Below are 22,955 nucleotides of genomic sequence, written 5' to 3'. Positions count from 1 at the left end.
CCTGCCTGAATTACAAAGTGGAAAGAGGAGAAATCCTCTTTTTTTATTTTTATTTTTTTTTTTTTTTTTTTTTTTTATTTTATTGCAAGTGTAATGATATCAATTGTTGCTGTTACTCCTTTGGTTGATTCTGCAAGCTGTGATGTCCCATGGTAATCTAGAACATCTCCTGCACATCAGGATGGGGGCAGATAGGTTATCTCCAAATCTGTTTTCCGCTTCATTTCGTTTATTTCGGTTGTCAGCACAGCACATGCAATGATTTTGGATTGTTTCCTCTGCAAGTCTCCTAGCTGTGCCTCCTCCAACCTGAGCAAGAGTTTGTGAGCAGCCCTGTGAATCGAAGGAGTGCTGAACCCATCCTTCCTCTGAGGGTTTGTTGAGCTGCCTGGTTGTAGCACATTCACTGCTAACTCTGCTCTGCCAACCCACAGGAGCCAAGGCATACCATGCAATTCTTCAGCATTATGGAACTGAGTGCATTTCATGGAATCAGCTCTTTTACAAAGTCTCCCAGATTGTGGAATTAGCTCCTTGATATTCAGACCAGGAAGAAGAGAACAGCTGATAATCAATACCACTACCAGCAAGAACAGCAAGGGCTTCTGTCTATGACAAATGACTCCCTGCAGGTGAATCTGTCTTGTGCATCAAGCAAGGCTTAAATTTTCAGTTTTGGTCCTGGTGACACCTGGGGCAAAACATGGCTCATCTTTTTTCATTCAGTAGTATTCTCAACAGACACCTTGTAAAGAGTTGGAATTCTTTTTTTTTCTTTTGTGAGTAATGTGAAACAATTAGAACATCATTCTTCTCCTGGAAAACAGGTCTGTAAGTTTTATGTTCACAACACAGCCTCAAAGCAGTAACTGAATTTTTGACTTTGCTGCTCTGGGAAGATAACTGAAGAGTTTTCACAGCAGTTCTGAACACCAAAATAAAGCATCAAAACTGGTTATCTATGCAAAAAAGTCATTATTTATTTTTTATCCCCCTGCAGTTTTATGAAGTTCTATATTCCGATACAAAGTCGTGTAGCTGGGCTTCTGTTCTTTGTGGTCAAGGAGAGGGCTGTCACTGTGGATTACTTTGTAAGATTTAAAGAAAAAAAGATAAATGTGTACAGAGTGGTCAGTGCTGTGTGGAAGCATTTGTTACAAAGATTGGCTGTGTTTTAAACAAGGCAGGAAAATGTACTGGGTTTTAGATAACTGCTTTTCAGTCCTTATGTGATAAGTTGCCATCAGGTGTGAAGCCAACTCTTTTTCTAAACGTGCTTTGAAAGGCTTTGAAGCTTATCTGCAGGGGTGAGGGTGCGTGGAGGAGGGCTGCTTCACGAGCAAGGTGAGTGAACATTCACATCAATCACATCAATCGAGTTCTTGTGTTCCTAAAACCTTTTTGGGGCAATCTTTTTTTTTTGTTTGGTCTGGATGTTCTGTGAAAACTTCACATTGCAGCTGCTGTGAGCAAAAGCATTTCCAGGTGAAATGCCAGCCAAAGCCTCTCGTTTTCTGATGGCAGGAGTTTGCATAGTAAAGTGCTTCCTGGCTCTAGGCAGCTGAGGTGTGGTATTATCTCTGGTCAGAGCTGGTATGAGTATTTCTGAATGTGCCACTCAATTCAGAGTGAATGATGATGTTTTCTAAGTCTGCTGTTATCACTGCTGTATCAGATAAGGACTGCTGTGATTTGTGTAAGAACTTTCATTTGCTAAATAAAAGACTGTAGGTCAGGCCTGAGCTATAGGGTGATGAATAGTACTGCATATGAAGAGGGCTAGCAAGTTCAAGGCTTTAAACAATCAGTAGATACTTCCAGCACTTTGATACCTTTCTAAATAGAGTTTTTTGAGGCTCTGGCATCAAAAAAAGCCATGAGAAATAGAACTTTGCTTAGCTTTGTGTAGTCACAGAAATGTAATGTGCTTTCATTTATGTACGCAGGTATCGGCACGCACCAGCTTCCATCACAGTCTTGCTGAGAAGGCGACTTGCAGAACTCCATCGAAGTTGTGAGAGCAGGAGAGAGTGAAAAGGAAGAATTTTGATAGTTGGAAAACTCACCAGTCTGACAATGCCATTGATAAGTAGCACGTATTCATAGAGAGGAGCATCTTTTAGAATCTCTATCTAATGTGTTGGTTTCCTCAGCTTTTTCCTTTTCTCCTGCATAAGAGGAAAATAACACTCTGAAATTACCTACGGCATATAAATTTGGATTTTTTTTTTTTTAAGGTATTCTTTTTGAACTGAAGTTTTGCTAGTAATTGAGGACTGGCCAACTGTTTTCTGCTTGGGAGATGTGAAAGTTACTTTGAATGGGTGCCCACCCACAGTGCAGAAGCTGGGGCCAGCTGTAATCCTCGGTGTATTTCTCATGCTTGAGAGATGCTGAACTGCAGTGCCTCGGTGTGTGGGTAGGGGTTGCCCTAAGCTTGAAGTTTCAGCTGGAGCCAGGATCTGAAGGCAGGCTGTTGCTTCTGCAGAAGGCAGTGTTGTTTCCTTTGGTTGCCTAAGATGTGTTGAAGCTAATGCTGACTTCTCAGCCTGTGCTGTTTTGTGCTTTTGTTTGCCATGTTGACATACTTTTAAGATACGAGAACGCTGTTGCCCCAACCTCCAACCTTGAAAGAGGGAGATATGGTAACAACAGGAAAACAATCCTGATATTTCTAAGGTAAAAATTTGTCTTCAGACACGCATTCTTTATTAAAAGGAATTTGGTATGCAGCAGATGCCTTGCGGTCTCCTGGCCCAAAGCAAGGACAGCCCCGAGGTCACACTAGGTTGCTCAGGCCTGTGTGCAGTGCAGTATCTCCAATAGTGGTCATTTCTCATTCTCTCCATACCCCCTTTTCCAGTGTTTGACCATTCCCATTCTGCATAGTTTTCTCCTTGCGTCTAGCAGGAAGTTTCTTTGCTGTGGTTTGTGCCTATTGTCTCTTAGTTTTACTGCAAATCTTCAGAAAGTGGCTTTCTTCTCTCTGTCCCCTACTAAGTACCTGCAGACAACTATAGGATCTTCTTCCAGTGAACTATTTTCTCAGCCTTTCCTTGTGCATCACATACACAAGCCCCATCCTTTTGATGGACTTACATCCATCCCTGCACTGGACTTGATTCACTGCTTTCCGTGTACTAGGGAGCACAGAACCAGACACAGTGATGATGCAATCTTGCAGGTGCCTACTGGAAGGAAGGATTTGCTTCCTTTGGTTCTCTGGCCGTACTCTTGCTAATGCAGTTGGCCCTTTCCATCCTCATGGCAGTGATGTTGGACTAGATGATCTATAAAAATGGTTTCCAAACAAATCACTAATTGCAGGTGTACACTGATTGCTCATATTTAGCTCATCTGTTGAGACTTCTGCAAAGCTGCTGTGTAGCCAGCTGCATTTTGTACTGCTGAGTGCAGCCCTTTGAGCCCAGCAGCTCAACCAATTTTCCACCAATTTTTAAGAGTCTGCCTGTCCCAACAGGGCAAAAACCTTCCAATTGTCAAAGTAAACACTGCCTGCCCTAGTGCAAGGAGCTGTTTTGTCACAGCTGTTCTCACAGATGGTGAGATTAGTGAGGCCCAACTTGCCTACATTACCAAAGTTAATCTGCACAGGTTTTTCCCAGTCATCTTGTCCTTACCTGAACATGGCAAATCCAAGAGAACTTATCCTCAATCTTTTTGGAGACTGAGGTATAGCTTGTAGTTTCCCTTGCCCTTTATAAGGGCAAGTATGGCTTTTACCTTTTTGCAGTCATCATGAGACTCTCATGGCAGCAGGAGAGAAAGCTTTATGGTCGTATTGTCTCCTACTAATACATCCATGATCTGAGAATATCCAGTTTGCTTAACTGGTCCCTTGCTCAGTCTTCTGCAGCACAGGTGATGCTTTGTGTTCTGGAACCTCATTGCTTGGCTTAGAAACCTGGGAAGCCAGAGGACAGACCATGCCAGCAATGCCCAAGGCAGGAAAGGTATCAGGTCCCTTGACTTTTTCCACGCCTGTTTTTTCTAGCCTCCCTCTAGTTATTCTATGCAGGGTCCACATTTTCTTTTGTCTCCCTTCTCCTCCTAATGTGTCTGCAAAAAGCCCTTCTTGAAGCTTCTGATGATGAAAAGTGAACTTATGTGTTGGTGGCAAATTCGGTGTTACTGCCTCATCTACATCTGTTTTCCTTCACATCGAAGTTTAAAAGGCTCATTTTGCTGAATTGCAGCAGCTGCCACTTCCCACTGCAGTAAATTAGGCTTTCAGAAGACCTCATCTTTGGAATAATAGTTCTGATCATAGTGTGGATTTTAATAGTCAGTTGAGATGCTTATTAAGTTACAATGCTATGCATTAGAACCATCTCAGTACTGCCATAGAAATTTTGATTGTTTCGTTTTTATTAGTTTTGTGATTTAATGAAAACATTAAAACTAAAAGCCAAATGCAAAACAGCTGTATAAAAGTGTTCAATAAAACTTGGTAAACTGACAGACATAGCACTAAAAATATTTGCAAAGACACAGCTGCTGTTAAATGCCATTGGTTTTAATAAAAATACAAATGTCATCATCGGTTATCTTAACAGAGAATCTCCTCCTTGCTTCTTCTTGTAGGTTCATGACATTCAGTCTGTACTTCAGTGAAGCATATCAGTGGGTCTGGAAATGATTGGCTCTGTAACGTTCTTTTTAAGTTACTGAATAAAATAGAACTTTTTTTTCCCCAGTTAAATAGAGTATAGATAGAACAAAATGAACAGTTCTCTAGTTTTGGAGTTTGTGAATGCAGGAGTCTTGCCATGTGTGTCACAGTGTGTTTCTCAGCACTGCAGCAGAGTGGTGGCAATGCCCGAAATCAGTCTTATTTGTGGACTGTGGTTGTGGACTGTTGTGGTTAATGTGATGGTACAAACAAAGGGTGGTAACCCCAACCACCCATTCCCCTGTACCCAGTTGGATAAGGCCTCCTCAGTCATTCTAGGATGTGATGTAACAGGGTCACCCTGTTCACGGGAGTTGCTTACACTACTGGCAATATCCAGTAACACTGGCTTATGCAGCAGCATTACCAGAAAAACAATAATTAACAAGGAATAATTGTGATCAATGCACAGGGTAAAGTGCATTGAACTGAAGCTTGAACTGTTGTTTAAAAATGTGTGTGTGCATGTATACACATATATACTTGTGTGTGTTAATATATATATGTATCTATGAAAGCATCTTAGTTTTCGAGCTCCTACATCAGCACAGCAGAGTTACTAACATCCTTCTTGTTTATTTTTTTCAGACTCAAAAAACACTTTTGCATAAGATGCTGTTAAGCTTATCAGATGGGAAGAAACAGCTGCATTGCAACAGGTGTGTGTCATAACTGATGTGAGCAGTGTTGTTTGGCCTTATCTTATATGGGACTCTGATTTGTATTTTGAAACAGATGAAGATTTATTAAGTTCTTGGCTCAGTCTGGATTGCAAAGGTGTATCTGCACATATATACAGCACCTACCTGAATTATAAATAAAGCTTTCAGTGCAGTTATAATTACTATTTCTGTAATAAAGCTGTGCCCATGGTGTTTTGCTTTTCCCTTCCTCCTCATTTGAATTTTATTTTGGAGACTTCTATTAACTTTCTGTTTACTTCTGATCTATAGGAAAATTCTCAGTCATGAGTCAAAGGTCTGATTTTTATTGGCAGTAAAGAGATGTGTGTTGTCAAAGCTGCTGCTGTTGTCCCTTCATTATAGCTATATACTTGCCTCTGACTACACACAGTACTTTTGTCATATGAGATTTTTTCTTTTGGGTTCCTAATCTTGTTTGTCCCATTTGTGTGAACACCTGTGTTCTCTTGTAGTCCCAGAAGGGAGCCACAAACCAGATGACCGTGAGTTCCATGTTGATTGAAATGTGGATCTGCCAGCCACAAGTGCCAGAAACTGGAATGCAGTCTAGGCTACACACCTTGTCATGGTACACCTTTACTTTAATCACTGGGAGTTTTGCCACTGGTTTTTGAAGGAATTCAGATTTTGGGGGATAGAGATGAGTTCAGAATCGCTTACTGTCCATACCTTGGTTTCTGTTTATCTGTAGCATTAACACACTGCAACTTAATACATTGAGCTCTCATTTTATCAAGGTGCTTGTTGACTTAAGCCTCCTGAAGTAGCTGGAATGCAGAGTTTTGGGGTACGCCCTGTCATCATAAGATGGTCTGGAGCAACAGCATACCTACTCTCCTGGAGCTGTACTGCAGTGATAGTGCTGTGTTTTGAGGAGCAGGACCTGTCTGGATTGCTCATGCAGAAGGGAATGATGAACCAACTGAACAGGTGTAAAGGTTGGCATACATTGGATTGCAACAATAATGCAATCTCTTAGCATAATTTTCCAGTCCTGATGCTGTTATTCAGACTTCTCCAGCTCATGGGAGAGAAGCTGAGAGAACAGACTGCTCCCCCACAGCTCTACCATCCATCTCCGTTTCCCTGCAGCGCTTTGTTCTGCCGTAATCAGAGACACCCTGACCCCCCATAGCAGGGTATGGGGAAAGATGAAGGATCCACATTCCAGCAGGAGAAACCTCACCTTTCAGCAGCACATGCTTCACAGCACAAGCCTCAAAGGGAAACGGGACAAAGGAGACAGTGATAGGACAGGGGGGATGGTCTTAAACTGAGACGGGAGGTTTAGGTTGGGTGTTAGGAGGAAGTTTTTCCCACAGAAGGTGGTGAAGCACTGGAACAGGTTGCCAAGGAGGCTGTGGATGCTCCATCCCTGGAGGCATCCAAGGCCAGGCTGGATGGGGCTCTGGGCAGCCTGGTCTGCTGGTTGGTGACCCTGCACATAGCAGGGGGGTTGAAACTAAACGATCATTGTGGTCCTTTTCAACCCAGGCCATTCTGTGATTCTGTGATAAATGGACTGTCACATTGATGGCACAAGGTAATCTAAACAATGCCATGAGGGACCTGAAGTCCACTGTGGAGAAGTGGTGTGGTTCTAAACGCTGTGGTGGCAGCAAGGAACATGCAAAGATGAGAACTTTAAGAGCTTAGGTTTTAAGTATGATTGCTTTCAGTCCCTTTATATTCTTCTCCTTGAATACGTCAGTTAACTCACAGCGTTAAGTCAGCTGAGAGGCTGCTAACAACAGTCTGAAATGAACGCGGCATTTGTAAGCACGCACACGTGAGAGCTAAAAGGGAACTGCCAGCTTCAATCATGGACTCAGCCCAAGCACTGCTCTCCGCACAGGGCTGGTTAAATCCTTGCAGCTCAGTCAGTGCTGATAGAGAAGGAAGAAAAACACGTCCAGAGCTTCCCTGCGTCTATGTAGCCTCCAACGCACCCTCCCGTTCGCAAACCGTGCCAGCTCCCAGCTTCCGGCAGCGTTTTCGCAACCTTTCTGAGCATGCACGGCTGCTGACGCATGTGCAGCCCAGGCAAAGGCTGCAGAGCATGATGGGGCTCCGCTCCTCCCGGCAGCGTATATAGGGTCAGGCTGCGGGGCGAGAGCTTCGGCTGCCGAGCGCGATGGAGCAGCTGGGGAAGCGGTCGGGGCCGGCGGCTCGGCTGGACGCCATCCTGCGGCACCTGTCCACGAGGACAGCCCCTGCTCTCGTATCCTTTGTGCGTTGGGTGGGAAGGGCCCGAGGGACGTTGGCACTCCTGGGGAGCCGTGGCCTGGCTGTGGGTTGGTGGCGTGCTCCAAGGGTTGGTGTGCGCCCAGGAGTTCTGCCTGGCCTTACGGGCTCAGCGGCCGTCCCATCCCCAAAGCCTCTTGCTGCCTGCTGTTTTCCCTTGGGCTTCAGCCCCATAGCCCAGCACAGAGCTGTGTGTCCACCTGATGTTTAGCTGTCTCTTGGCACGTGGCTTTGTTTGCTTTTTTTTCAGGGTCTGACCATAAAACGATGGAAACGCAACCATGTTCATGTTGCAGCTGCCTGCCCAGCAGGGTTGGCTAGCGTGGTGTGCATCAATGGGAGCAGCGAGCAGGAGGATTTCTCCTAAAGATTAATGGGTTTGAGGGAAATGATCCCTACAGGGTTTAGCAATCACACAAGCCTGAGACCTTGCTGGCAGGTATGGTCTTTGACCATGACACCAGCAGCAGGAAAAGCATAGAGCTTTTGTTGGTGCTGTGCTTGTGAATAGGAAGTGAGCAGACATTGGAGGTGATCTGTTTTACAGTAGATTAAAGAAACGTGACTGGGACAGAAAGTTCCACGTGTCCAGAAGTTAAGTGAAGGCTGTCTGCTGATGCTGTTTTTAAAGATGCTGCCAAAAATATTACTTAAAAAAAAAAAATTAAAATGCTTCCGATTCTCATCTAAACGTTGGCAAATTGTTTGAATTATGATAAATTGGTGAAGAGGATGCAATTAAGTAGGATGTTAGAGTTTCTAAATGTATAAAAACTATAAAGGCATAAGGATAGTTAACTCATAAAATGACTGGAATGGCTGGAAAGGAACTTGAAGACCATATTGTTCCAACACCTTGTGCTCAGGGTTGTCACCCTTTAGATCAGATTGATAAAGATGCATGCAAGAACAAAACCTGAAGTAAAATTACCCTGCTTGTAAGGGGAGAGTAAATTCCTGATGGGATCCCAGAGCTTTTCCTCATTATTGCTTGGCTGGTGTGCGTTGTTTCAGGCAAACCCAGGGGACCCTCCAAGTCTGGAGCCAGTTACATGTGCTGCTGTTTGTAAATCCAGCTGTGAAGGCTGTAATACGAAGAGATTAGGACAAAATTATGATTAAACTGGGCTGGAATTAGAAAGATATGTGGGTAAAGGAAATGACAGAAACCAGTGAACATAGGTTTGTTTGATTTACATCCCCTTGGTGTACTGGTTTTGTTTTAATGTGTGGGTTTGGTGAATGTAGCATGACAGTCACTTTTCCTCCCAGAGAATCTCTCTCCTTCCTCTTGTATTTGCTCTTATGGATTGGTATAATAGAGACATGAACATTCATAATGTTGGAATATGTCTATTAGAAGATCAGACATTTCTGCAGAACAGTGAAGGAAAAAAAAGTAGCATACAGGCTGTAGAATTAAAGGTCACTTCAAACGTGCCAGGCAAGTAGTGTATTCAGAAAGCAGCCACGCAGGTGGTGTTATGTGGGTGTTTGACTCCTTCAGGTCACATACTGATGGTGCTGGGGATCTTGAACTTTGCTGTGCCTCTGGTTCAGCCTTTTCCAGAAGGATTTGCTTGCTTGTGTGTGCTCCCAGGTGCTACTCTGTCTGCACAGTTTGTTAAAATGTTTATTCTGAGAGCAGGTGATTCCCAACTGAGGATGGTGTGTGATGGAAAGAGAATGGTTTAAATACTCTGTATCTTCACAAAACTGAGATGCCAGAGGTCACAGCTCCCTTCCAGCAGTAGTGCTGTCCTTAAGGAAAACCCTTTGCAGTGGGATCTGCTGGGTCCCTTTTGAGCTGGATTCCCTGTGTCCTCTTCCTTAATTCTTCTCTCCAGTTTTCATCACGTTTTCCTCCTTTGGCTCATTGTTTTTTTTTCTACGCTCCTGTACATGTGCCATGATTTTCTCCCACTGTATTCGACTCCCAGCGCATGGATTGTAGAGAAAACTGATCACAAAGCCTACGAGAGGAGCACATGCCTTTATGGCACATGGAAAAGGTTGTGGTGAGCCATGGAGGAAGGTCTGCAATCTCAATCACAAAGCTCAGGGGTCTTCCAGTTGGATCAGCACAGACACAGAGATTCACTTTATATATATGCTTTTGTCCTTTCCCCTGGGTCAGGTTTCAATACTGTTGTACAAAGCTGTTGTGAGTGTTCATTATCAAGTGATGCTTAATTGTTCTGTGGGTGGAGCTGTACTGTCTCTGCATAAGATAATGCAGTTGTGTTTATTTAAAACAGTTGAAACGAGCTGTTATGGAGGGCCCATAGGCTTTCCTTTCTCTATGCGTCCCCTGATAGGTTTGGAGGGAGGCAGAGCAGCTTTGCACCAGTGCTGTGTGTGAATGTGAAGCCCCAGGTTCATCTCGTTTGAATTCTGGCTCTGAATTCGGCACAGCAGTGATTGGAGGGGAGAGATGGAGAAGCACCTCCAGGGGACAGTGCAGGCTTTGGATAGGTTTGACTGTTCTCCAGAGCATAAGGAGACTAGGCAAGTAAACGTTTCCAATGAGCATCTCGTTAAATATCTTTATGTTCTTGGAGATAAACCCTATGGCCTCCTCTGGAATCTCAGGCATTGTATTGACTTTCCTATATGTGTGGACAAGGCTGTACTATAGTTATAGTTCTTTGCCAGGCATGCTGCTCACAAGATGGGGAAGATCTCTCAGAAGCAGAATAAGCAAGAACAAAAGCAAGGTGTCCAGCACAGCATGTTCTTTTAATGTGAACCATGCTGTAGGATTCAGGATGTGTAGATGTTCTACTCTTTTGTGCTGGAGTTCCTTAATTTTCATTCCAGACGTTCATTCCTACTTCAGCACACGTTAGTGCTGTTCATCAGCCAGGGAAGTTTCGGTAAGTTATAATGTCCTTTGTAGAGAGGAAAAGCCAAACTAACCAAAAAACCACAGCACCTGCCATGGGGAAGATTTCTCACTGATCTCCTTCAGGCACTGGTTGGGGATCTGGTGCTCCCATTGCTTCTGCTCTGCATAATGTGTCTCCCTTGTCTCTTTCAGCTTTACTCTGGACAATGATATCCTCACTACAGAGCAAAGGCAGTTCTATGAAGACAACGGTTATCTGCTTATTAAGAAGCTTGTTTCTGATGAAGACATTGAGCGCTTCAGGTACAGAATGCTTTGTCCAAGCTGCTGGTGGGTCTTATGTACAGCAGTATCCTGGGGGAAGCTCTGGGAAGCTAGATGAATTGGGCTTTAACTGAATATGTGTGCGTGGTATTGATGGATTTGGTGTGTTTGAGGAGAGTCATTTAGCCAAAAATAGTGAAAATATGCTCCATCTTCTTACTCCCTCTCTATCAGGAAGGAGTTCGTAAGGATCTGTAAGAAAGAGGTGAGAGTTCCTGGAGCTATGATTATGAAAAATGAGGCCCTGAGATCCCAGTATGGCAAGACTGAAAGCGTCGTTAATAAAGTGCAGGACTTCCAGGAGAATGAGGAGTTGTTCAGATACTGTACTCTGCCACAGGTAAAAAATAAAAATAAAAGCTTAAATAAAAATAGAGTGGTTGTGAAAAAGCATATATGAATTTATTTGGGGTTTAATGCCTACCTGAAGAAACTTTTTTTGGTTCTGCTAAAGCCGTATCCATTATCCTTTAAAGCCTCTGTATGTCACTCCCATAAACATATTTATGAGAAGTTAAAGAAAGGAAAGACAGGAAAGATATTAAACCATCCTCTATATGTTCTGCATGAACGTAGGATGGTTGGAGGTCTGGAGGGGAAACTTAGGCAGTGTTCATCAGCTCCTGTGCTGGGTGACCCACCTGCTGTGCCCTCACCCTCAGCAATTTCATCTCTCGTGTTTCTGATATTTTTTTCTAATGTTGTCTTCCCTGTAGATCCTTAAGTACGTGGAATGCTTTACTGGGCCCAACATAATGGCAATGCACACCATGCTGATAAATAAACTTCCAGATTCTGGTAAGGAGATCTTGGGAAGGAGGAATACAGAAATTAATGTGTGTACCTTGTTTGTTTGGCCAGAATTGAGGCACCTTTTGGTATAGGCTGTTTTTTTAAAATCATTACTTACTGTGATAACATTTATTATATTTCAATCTTAAGTGTTTTTTGTTATTGTTGCTGTTCTCTGTTTTTTCTAAAGACTGTTATTTTCATGGCTGCACCACTGATTTTCAAAGTGGCCCAGCGAGCTCCCTGTTCAGCCAGCTGCACTTGCACAAAGGCTCGCTGTTGGAAACATGACATGCTTTTAAGCTTGACTTTTCAAAAGTGTTAAAAATAAGTGCTTCTGTGGACCTCAGTGAAAGGCAATAAATACAGAGATCATCAGAGTTTATATGCTCCTGACCTCACAGTCAGTTGGTGTGTGCCCAGTGGTTTGATATGAAGATATTTGAACATGTGCCAAAGGAAGGATTTTGAAGCCTAGCTTTGGCTGCTGCTGGAAATTTAAATCATTATTTATATGAGAGCGATGAGTAGGGAAAGAGAGAACCTGACTATCTGTGTTGCAGTTTGTCAGGGTAGCTTATGCTCTGCACATGCTGCTTCAGTTTAGCAGTGGTGAGACATGAGCTGTGTTTCCTGTGCTTGGGTGTGCAGGTTCTGAGCAGACACATAATGTGTTGAATTATTTAAAAATACTGACCTTGCGAAAGTCATCCCCAGCTGTCATCTTAGAAACACCACAAAGAGATGTGTTATTTTGGTTTGTAAATTCAGCAGGAGACCCAGCATTCTTAATACAAAAATAAGACAGTAGCAGTCAAGAAATCAGAAGCTGTTCCATAATTCTGAGAGTACTTTAGGAGAAATGCAGTCCTCTGGAGAGTGTTTGAGGCTGCCTGAAATCTAAATAGCATGGCAGATGAGGCAACTCAAAACACCCTGGCTATGTCTATTCGAGGTGTAAACTCCATGGCAAAATAAAGCATCTAATATTGAAAAGATTTTGGTGTGGAAGAGGAGGATACGTTTCCATTTCCACGTGGGAAGAGAAGTAGCAAGCAAATTTTCAATAAAAATTTTTTGTTTAGACTTCAGGGGGAAAACAAATCTGTAGGAAGAAAGCTAGTAGAGTGCTGGGTAAACTTTCTGGGGAGACAAAAAACAAGAAGAGAGAAGGCTGAACAAACATCTGTTGGCACAGCTCAGGGAGGGCTGATTGTGCTTACAACACAGCAATAGATCAAATGACTTCTTGATAGCCTTTCCAGTGCTGCTGTTGAAAGTCCTTGTACTGGGAAAGGTTTATGCAATACCGTGCAGGTTAAATGTTCACAGGTTGGACAGCAGACAGCGAAAGGCAAAAGCTTGGCATGTGGGTGGCGGAGGCCACCAAAAAGAGGAGACATCTGAAGGGTCACCCAGCCATGCAGCCTCCTGGCACACGCTGTATTCCATGCCATTGCTGACTTCAGTGCGCAACTGTGCTCTTGGTCTTGGACTCCAGGGGTGAGAGCACAAGCTAGCTCATTTCATTTCCAAATCAGAGGTGGTCTGGAGCACGTATAAAGTCAGCAAAGTCTTCGTGTGAAGGCTTGCAAGCAGTGCCTTCGTCAGACATGATATGAGTGCAGTGTCTTCATAGGACGGAAGAGACCATATGATGTTTGATGAGGTTGAAGATTTTGACCTTGTGTTGCAGATAAACAGACTTTTCTCCACCCCATGCATCAGGACTTGCACTATTTCCCATTCCGGCCAGCAGACCGCATCGTGTGCTCCTGGACTGCCATGCAGAGAGCTGATGAGAACAACGGGTGCCTGGTTGTCGTGCCTGGGACACACACATTGCCTCTGAAGCCTCACGGCTATCCAGAGTGGGAGGTAAAGTTGGATGGAGGCACTTGGGGGTGTTGGAGCCATGGTTCACCTGGGTTGGGTTCACATAACGGGATGGTACACAGGTCAAAGCTGAGGCTTTCAGTGACGGCTTTTCTGTCTGTCCAAACACTCATTGGTGCTTTCTGGCACAGTTGCCTAGTTTACTTAACTCCATATAACTCAGCAGCAGCTCTCCTGAACCTGGGCAGATTTGCTCTTCTACCCAACTTCACCTAAAGCCCTGTGTAATGAGGTTGCTTTGTTTCTTCATCAAGAAACGCCTGGTAAATTACGGAGAGATGTTGGCTTACTCTCCAGAATACTCCCCAAGCTGTGGACCTAGGTTTCGGAGCAGATCCTTTTCTGGAAATGAATTGCACCCCTAGTTCAGGGTCAGGATCTAAGGCTTCTGAATAGTCTGGCACATCGTGGCACAACTTCATAAGCACATGCAGCCATTTTCCAGCATCCTTGCCAAGTCTTAGGACTCTCAGAAGTGAATTTGTTCCTGCTTGGTGAGCACACGTACTTTCCTGTAGAAGAGAAATGGACAGTAAACAACTGGATGGATTAAATGTCTAGTGTTATCTTCATCTTAAGAGCAGATGCTACCTCACCTGGCCTAGCCACTGATTATGGTTTTACAGGGAGCAGAGAGCTGGACTCTGAAGGTGCTTTTTCTTTTCTCTCCAGCAGAGAGACTTTCAGTTGTCAGCATAGAGCTGCAGAAAACAGAAGCAGTGTTATTCTGTTGTACCTCAGACTTGCAGTAGGAACACCTGCTGGCAAGCAGGCAGGCTCTTAGTTGAGCATACTGAATATACTGCCCAGAAGAACACAGAGCAGGAGCTCTCTACTTTTCCTTCCACTGGGAATCTGCACTTGTTCCATCTTTAACTGAGTGATTTGAACTCAGTTTTTTTGGCTTTTTTTTAATTTTATTTTTCCTAGGGTAAAACAAACAAACTGTTTCATGGGATACTTGATTACGATGAGAAGAGTCCCAAGGTTCACCTTGTCATGGAGAAGGGAGACACAGTGTTCTTCCATCCGCTGCTCATTCACGGCTCTGGGATAAATAAGACATCGGGTTTCCGAAAGGTAAGAAACCAACTCATGCTCTGTTTATTGATACTTAAACTGACCAAAATAATACCTCACCTCTGCCCCTGGCAAGCTCATGAATATTTGGATTGGAATCTTAAAGACTCATTAAGGCTGGGAATACCTCTAAGATCATCTAGTCCAACTGCTGACCCATCACCACCACTAATCATGTCCCTCACTGCCACGATTCACTTCTTAATGTGTTAGCTTTTCTGTTAGCTTCTGAATATTCTTTTGCTCACACTCTTTTTTGTTGTCTTTTGATTTGTATTTTACAGTATAAGCATGTCTGAATAGCACGTTGTGGGGGTGTTTAAGGAAAACAAAGCAGGAGCAGAAACGAGGTGTTGAAACACTTTGTTCCTCATTAGCAGCAATGCAGAATTTCCCCCCATGTGCTGCAGCACAGGCAGTGTTACATTCATGATTTTATTTTATTTTATTTTATTTTATTTTATTTTATTTTATTTTATTTTATTTTATTTTATTTTATTTTATTTTATTTTATTTTATTTTATTTTATTTTATTTTATTTTATTTTATTTTTTGCCTACATCAGCCACCATCTGACCCTCTCTCTGAGCCCAGTAGCAGCTCAGTGGGGTGGCATTCCATGTTCCTAAAAGCAGAGAGAGCACATCAGCTACTGGGAGTCTCATCTGCTGGCTCTCTCCTCCATAGTGGAGCCATAACCTTATTTAGTGTCCTGCAAAAGCACAGGAGCTTCCTCACATCATGCCAAATCCAAATGTTTCTCTACTTTTGGTGTAAATTAATGAGTTCTTGCAGTTCTCTGAACAGGGTTGTGGTCCAGCACTTTGAAACGTCATGATTTTGCTTGCTGATGACATAGCTCTTTTTTCCAGCTGTTATTTGTTGAATTCTCCTAGACTTTGCTTATCCACAAACTGATTACAGAATCCGACATAGAGCTGCTCTGACTCCAGCTTCTCTGATTGCTGGTTTAATTGCTGATAATCTGAGGTCAAGTAGGCAGTGCGTTGCTTGTTGTCAAGAGCAATAACATGACTTGTTGTGCTCAACACTCAAGTGAAATCCAGTGTACTCAAAGCTTATAAAAACTTCTAAGATGGGAAGCTTAGTGCTGCTTTATCATTTCCAGGGTGTCTGGAACCATCCTACTTAATTCTGGTGTGTGGAAGTAGAGGGATGGGAAGAGGGGAGAAAGAGAAGGGTGTGTGCAAGACTGTTTCTCCAGGGGTACACTTAGAGGAATAATCTGAAAGGAGGAAGGAATTTGCTGACTTGATCAGTAAGGAAGGAGTGGGATGCTTGTCATCTGGGACACGGGAGCTTTTTCTACCATTTTCTTTTTTTGCAATCAATTTGGGAATGAATGATGGCCCATTTCCCCACACAGAGCATAAGCTGCCACTTTGCCAGCTCAGATGGCCACTATATTGATGTCAAGAACACAACCCAGGCAGACCTGGAGAAGGAAATGCAAGAAATGGCACACAAGAGATATGGCATGCCTGCTCTGGATCTCAAGGTAAGACTTTGATATATGTGCTTTTTTACCTTGCTCAGTTTCTCTCATACAACAGTTCTGTGCTTCTTGCTGTTCCGGTGTCACAGATGGAGCTGAAGTGCTTGGCAGAATAAAAGATGCAGAATTCTGAAAATGACTGCAGGGTTTTTGTTCTTTTTTTTGTCCTTTTGCTGGTAAGACTTCTTGCTGTCTGTCTGCCTCTGCTGAAGAAGTGATCCTGCTCTCTAGGCGACTCCTTCGTGCCCCTTGAGCTGTAGAAGTTCCTCCTGCAGCCCTGCTTATCAAAGTGCATTTTGTGAATGTACCTTTATCCCTTGCTCTGTAACCTGGATTATCGTGGAACCAGAATGACTCAGGTTGGAAGGGACCTTGGAGATCATTTTGAGTTTGTGCAGGCAGTCACAAGGTGGCTGCAGCTGGAGTTAATGTAAGTGAGGAGGAGCCGTGCACTCTGCAGTTCCAAGGCTGCTCGCATTTGCTGCTTACACCATTCAGGGCAGGGATCACGAATGACACAGAGCAAGGAGGTTTATGAAGAACTTTTCCCTGCATCCCCTGACTCCAGGTTTGTTACGAGGAGTGTGTCTGAACCAGAGCTCTTTGCAGTTGTGCTTGGACTACATGATAGAAGCCAGAAGATGCGTTTATCTCTTGCCCTGCATTTGCAGTAATAAGGGGTGGTAAATTCTGTGCTGGTATGGCCACTCGCGGGCTCAGCTCCAACTGGCAGGTGCATTTTCTTTTTAGAAACAAGGAGCCACATCTCACTGCAGAAGTTGGTTGTTGTTAAACATAATCCTCTATCAGTTGTTTAGATTTGAGGTTACAGCAGGAATGCAGGCGATGTTACACACCTGCCTCAAAAGGATAAACAAATGGGTGTAATGGATTCTTGCTAAATAATTGAAACCATTGCGTACAGTAGAAAACAAATCTAAATCCTTCCAAGCCACTGGAAGAAAAATAAACTCTGTTGCAGGGATTTCTTAATCCACAGCAGCTCTCAAACATGCACACATCCAGCAGCAAGGCAGTAAAGCCTACATGTGATAGGCAGCGTGTTCCTTTTAAATCCATGCAGTGTCTGGGGTGTTGGGGAGGAGAGGGCTTTTCTTTACACAGTTGCTTTTGTTGTTTGTTTTCCCACAGCGTGCCAAGGTAGGGCTGGGTGTCAGCCTCTGTTCAGCAAGCCTGGACTTAATTATTGTTTGCACAGCTCCAGCTAATTGACTTTTGATACCTGGAGTTAGTTAAGTTCCCTGTGAAGTTCAAATGGATACACAGGGAGGCTTGTTTCTGGTCATGAGTTGGAAACAAGTGTGTGCCCATTTATCTTAGATGAGTCTGTTTTTTCTTGTAGCTTTATGCTTTTCTTTAAAGCATTCTCCCAAGAAGTGGTGCCCAGATACTAAATTTTACCTTTCCAAAACTAGTGATGAGAACGCAGTAATCCTTGAGAAACCAAGATAAGAACTTGCCAAAGGCTTACCTCTAGGATGTAAACAGCAGTCTTTTCCACTCCTTTGCAGTCTTCAGCAGCGTCTGCTCAGAACTTGGTTTCTAAGGGACTGTATTTGTGTTTAGTACGTCCAGCTGGTTGCACAAGGAATACTGCATGCTCATGTGTAGCAGTAGTCATGTCAGGCCATGAGCTTTTTCAGTCACCCAGAAGTGCACTGTGTGTTCAAGCAGGTTAGGACGACTTCAGCAAGGATCATTCTCACTGTGCTGCTAATGTTTTCCCTTCTGCCACCTGCCAGAATTGAGTGTGGGTATCTTTCAGTCTGTCAGAGCTGCAGATGACCCCCGTTCTGCAGGTAGAAGCTGTGCTAATTTTGGCTGTTCTGGTTCTTGATCTTTAGGATTTGAAAGGATGCTTATTGTCTCACTATGACTTTCCTTTGTCTCATTTTTGTTTTGAAGGATATTTGGACCTTCAGAGCACGAGTTGTGCAAGGGGAAAGAATGAATCTGTAGAACAACCTGTGAAGACCAGGGTGGAAAAATGTGCCTATATGAGCTGCTGTGATGGGAAAGCACAGACCCCACATCAGCAGGTGGAATTACGTGCACTTTGTTGACCTCTGCATTGGTAACTTAGCCAAATGCTGCACTGCTAAATGGTTTTATGCTAATACAAAATAATTGCACTGAGGATGAACAGGTGATGTATGTCAAGGAAAATCTAACTTAGAAAAACAGATTTGCTGTGGCTCTTTCAGACAATCAAAGAATAATAGTCTTTAAAGATCATCTTGATCATTTTGATGTTTTCACTCTCATTTTTAAGGTTTCTCCTATGACATACCTTTGAGCTGATGCTATATTAATATAAGATTCTTATGCAAGGATTTATGCAAAAGTTTGTAATTTTTAAACTGCCCAACATCCTGTTCTATGCAAAGGAAGTGCGAGGAGTCAGTTTCATGTGAGCCTTCAGTACAGGATGAGCTCACAGGGGAAGTCATACTGATACCAGCAGAAGGAACCTGCAAGAAACTGGGTAAAGGGAAAGCAGCAGCTTGGATAGAAAAATGGGACTGGTGGAGCAGAGTGTTACTGCTTGCAGCATTCCTCAAACAGCCTAGTGTGGTATGATAGCTAACCAAGCAGCACTGGCACAAGGTAAAGGTGTGTCTGATAGAGCTGGAAACTTCTGGGCCTGCAGAGCATCCTCCTGGTGGCCTTGCACAACTGCTGTAGGGCTGTGTAAAACAAGGGAGTCCTGCTCTGAGGCTGGCAGTTTGGCAAGCGTGCCTTTTGGCATTGGCTGGCCAGGAGGTGGTTAGGCTTTCCTCAGAGCATGTGCTGGGTGGCAGGGTGGATTGACATGCACTGAAATGATCTCTCACCTTTCACAGTATTCTTCCTTCACTCCTGAAGGATTCTTCTGCTTTCAGAATCTGTTTTTTGGAAACAGTGATTAAATGCGAGCAAAATGAAACTGGGAGGTTGTGTTGTGTTACTGCCATTCAGAAATCCTGTCGATGCTATGGAGTTGTATACCCCAGTAAAAAACCGTAGTCCTCAGTCCTTTTCCACTCTGCCCTTCTACCTGGTAAAGGCACCAACAAGGCACCAAACCCTGCTGCTGCATCTCAGACCTGCAGGGACACCTGCTCTGAAACACCCTGAACATTCTCAGCCTGGTCTTTACTTGCTGTGCGATCTGAGCAAGTAAAGACCAGGCTGATTTCTGGAAGAAACAGTCAGAGACCTACTGCTCCAACTGGACTGCCACAAGTCGATGGGGCCAGATGAGATCCACCCGAGAGTGCTGAGGGAACTGGCAGAGGTGAGAGCTGAGCTGCTTTCCATCATCTGTCAGCGCTCCTTGTTGACTGGTGAGGTCCCAGAAGACTGGAGGCTTGCCAATGTGACTCCCATTTATAAGAAAGGTAGTAAGGAGGATCCGGGGAACTACAGGCCTGTCAGCCTGACCTCGGTGCCAGGGAAGGTTATGGAGCAGATCGTCTTGAGGGAGATCATGCGGCATGTGCGGGATGAGCAGGGGATCAGGCCTAGCCAGCATGGGTTCATGAAGGGCAGGTCCTGTTTGACCAACCTGATCTCCTTCTATGATCTAGTGACCCATCTGGTGGATGAGGGAAAGGCTGTTGATGTGGTCTACCTAGACTTCAGCAAAGCCTTTGACACTGTCTCCCACAGCATTCTCCTGCAGAAGCTGGCAGCCCGAGGCTTGGATGGGTACACTCTTGGCTGGGTGAGGAGCTGGCTGGAGGGCCGGGCACAGAGAGTGGTGGTGAATGGAGTCAAATCCAGCTGGCGACCGGTCGTGAGTGGTGTTCCCCAGGGGTCGGTGCTGGGGCCTGTCCTCTTCAATATCTTAATGATGACCTGGATGAGGGCATCGAGTGCACCCTCAGTAAATTCGCAGATGACACCAAATTGGCTGGAAGTGTGGATCTGCCTGGGGGTAGCGAGGCCCTACAGAGGGATCTGGACAGGCTGGAGAGCTGGGCTGGAGCCAATGGGATGAGTTTCAACAAGGCCAAATGCTGGGTCCTGCACTTTGGTCACAACAACCCCAGGCGACGCTACAGGCTTGGGGCGGTGTGGCTGGAGGACTGCGTAGAGGAAATGGACCTGGGGGTATTGATTGATGCTCGGCTGAACATGAGCCGACAGTGTGCCCAGGTGGCCAAGAAGGCCAATGGCATCCTGGCTTGCATCAGAAACAGCGTTGCAAGCAGGAGCAGAGAGGTGATTGTTCCCCTATATTCAGCACTCGTGAGGCCGCACCTCGAGTACTGTGTCCAGTTTTGGGCCCCTCACTGCAAGAAGGATATTGAGGCCCTGGAACGTGTTCAAAGAAGGGCAACAAAGCTGGTGAGGGGTCTGGAACACAGGCCATATGAGGAGAGGCTGAAGGAGCTGGGAATGTTCAGCCTGGAGAAGAGGAGGCTCAGGGGAGACCTCATTGCTCTCTATAACTTCCTGAAGGGAGGTTGTAGTGAGCTGGGGGTCGGCCTCTTCTCTCGTGTCATTAGTGATAGGACCAGGGGGAATGGTTTCAAGCTACGGCAGGGGAGATTCAGGCTGGACATGAGGAAGTATTACTTTTCAGAATGGGTGGTCAGGCACTGGAATGGATGCCCAGGGAGGTGGTGGAATCACCGAGCCTGGGGGTGTTCAAGGAAAGGCTGGATGTTGTGTTGAGGGACATGGTTTAGTAGGAGCTATTGGGAATAGGTGAACGGTTGGACTGGGTGATCTTTTAGGTCTTTTCCAACCTTGGTGGTTCTATGATTCTATGAAAAGAATTCTGGTGGCTGGAGGCTCTGCTCAGCCCTGCTTGTACTCTCTGGGGTCTTTGTGAGCACCTTTTGCATCCTGTCCAGTTCCTGGGGCAGGGTCTGTGCTGTTGGTGCTACACGTGCAGCTGAACTGACTGCAGAGGGAGCTATGGCTGCAGAGAAGAGCTGCAGGTGTCCACCTGAGTCCCTGTTTTTGAGCTTCCAGACTCTGAGTCTCTCTTACTGGGAATGTGTGTGAGAGAGAGATGGGAGTGAAGAACTTGTTTTTCAAAGTTCGTGCGTTTATGGGTTGAGGCTGAAGTTTCCTCTTTCAGAGGAACGAAGATGCTGAAGACCTCTTTGATCATCTAACCCCTGCAGTCATCCTTCCTGATGAGAGATATGCTTGCTTCTTCCTACAGCAGGTCCAGCATACTTCGGAGGTGAGATCACCCAACACTGTGCCAGTTCAGCTCACCAGCACCCTGGTAATGCAGAGGGCTCTGATCCCTTCCCCCTAAAATGACTCTGGGCACAGCCAGGCTGACCAGGGCTCCTTGGTTCCTTCTCAGCCAAGCCCACGTGTGCAGGAGCGCTGCTGGGACCTGTAAGTCCAGTTGCTCTTCCACCCAACAGAGATTCTACAATGATAGGTATCCAAAACACATGCCCCAGAGGTCAGACACAGACAGCTGCAGGTGTGGTGAAGAGGACATCAGCCTCCATGCTCTGTGGATGCAGCTTTGGAGGTGCTGATGGTTTAGGACTGGTGGAAAGGAAGCCAGGCATTGGGTACGAATACATTTTCCCTTATTCAGCTGTCTGCACTTGCAGGAAGCCCCGCTGGTTGAGGCACTTTGTGATGCTTCACATGTTGAAAATAAGTGCTGCTGCGTAGCCTGGTAAAAGAAAATAAATGCAGAGGAAATCCTTTTTTCAAGTTCAGATGTGTTTTTCCAGACTAAGGGTTCAGACATCAGATTGAATCTGTGCCTCCTGCCCTCCCTAACAGCTGGTGCATGCTCAGCTCTTTGATAGGAAGGCACTTGAACAGGAGCCAGAGGAAACGTTTTGAAGCCTGGTTTTGGTGCCTACTACTGCAGATCAAAGTTGTACCTTCGTACAAGAGAAATGAGGAAAAAAGGAAGCTTAATTAACCATACTACAGGCTTTCAAAGCTGATTCAGCTCTTCAAAAGCTTTTGCAGTTTAACAAAGCTGAGACCCAAACTGTTTCCTTTGCTGAGGTGTCTAGAATCCATGCAGGCATGTCGTGCAGTGAGTGCAGTGTGTTGGTGTAACTCCACAGAGCAGCTGCAGACCCAAGAGCCAAGATGTGGGCTTTGATTGTGCCACAGAAGATTGAAACTCATTTGGCCTCATAACCGTGTCAGCAAAGAGCGTGCTTAGAGCTTCACCTGCAGCTTCAGGGCAGCTGCTGAAGCCGTGCCGCTGTGTTCCCCTTGGAAATCCTGTGAGATAGCTCAGCTGAAGAGTTTTTAGTGCGGCTCCCAGTTGGATGATTAGCAAATAACCACAATTTAATTGCAAGCAGAACTTTTCTCCTAAGCAAGGATGGTTCGTAATGGGTGGTTGGCCCGACCCGGCATTGGAGATACCTGGAGCCCCTCGTGCTCTTCTCCCTTCTCTCTAACAGGAGGTGTGCAGTCTTCATCACTTATGTGTTATCTTTGAGGAAAACAGTGGGTAACCATTGTTGTGTTTCTTCTACATGGATAAACTGCTATTGTTCTCATTCTGCTGAATTATTTCATCTCTGCCTTGCTTTTGAGACTGCAGCAATCGAATTTTCCCATGGGTTGCTTGATTATTGTGAGCCCCAGGGCTCATCTTGTCGTGGAGCAAGGGGACACAATGTTTTTCCCTTCCCTGTGTATTCACAGCTCTGAGAAACCAAGCCATCAGAGTTCCCAAAGGCAGGAAACTACCACAAAATGCAGTTATCAGTGTTTATTTCTTTGGCTTCTACAGTGAACCATAGCAGAGCCATAAAGTTCTGCTTAACCAAGGGCTGGTTACAAAACCAGTTGCCTGTGGGGAGGTGCAAGCAGCAGTTGTACAAGGAGAAAGAATCATCT

The 22,955-nt window shown here is 44.9% G+C and overlaps 1 protein-coding gene across 1 annotated transcript; it reads left to right on the top strand.

Moving 5' to 3' along the window:
- Positions 1–7,415: 7,415 nt before the first annotated feature.
- On the top strand, positions 7,416–19,048 carry PHYH (phytanoyl-CoA 2-hydroxylase). The gene is made up of 9 exons (XM_048963217.1): positions 7,416–7,618; positions 10,462–10,517; positions 10,682–10,792; positions 10,988–11,153; positions 11,530–11,611; positions 13,302–13,483; positions 14,432–14,581; positions 15,969–16,100; positions 18,024–19,048. Exons 1-9 carry the CDS (start codon positions 7,532–7,534, stop codon positions 18,075–18,077), a joined length of 1,020 nt encoding a protein of 339 aa, XP_048819174.1. The 5' UTR covers positions 7,416–7,531; the 3' UTR covers positions 18,078–19,048.
- The last annotated feature ends 3,907 nt before the right edge of the window (positions 19,049–22,955 follow it).

This window comes from Lagopus muta, chromosome 1 (genome assembly GCF_023343835.1).
Source record: "Lagopus muta isolate bLagMut1 chromosome 1, bLagMut1 primary, whole genome shotgun sequence".
Lineage (NCBI taxonomy): Eukaryota > Metazoa > Chordata > Aves > Galliformes > Phasianidae > Lagopus > Lagopus muta.
The sequence above is the reverse complement of the archived record's forward strand: the minus strand, read 5'-3'. Positions and strand labels throughout refer to the sequence as shown.

What these genes read in the sequence shown, in the direction of transcription:
- PHYH (XM_048963217.1), top strand. Translation starts at nt 7,532, where the DNA reads ATGGAGCAGCTGGGGAAGCGGTCGGGGCCGGCGGCTCGGCTGGACGCC. An exon ending in AAATAAACTTCCAGATTCTG is followed by an intron (nt 11,612 to 13,301) that starts GTAAGGAGATCT and finishes CTTGTGTTGCAG; the next exon opens with ATAAACAGACTTTTCTCCAC. An exon ending in AGACATCGGGTTTCCGAAAG is followed by an intron (nt 14,582 to 15,968) that starts GTAAGAAACCAA and finishes TTCCCCACACAG; the next exon opens with AGCATAAGCTGCCACTTTGC.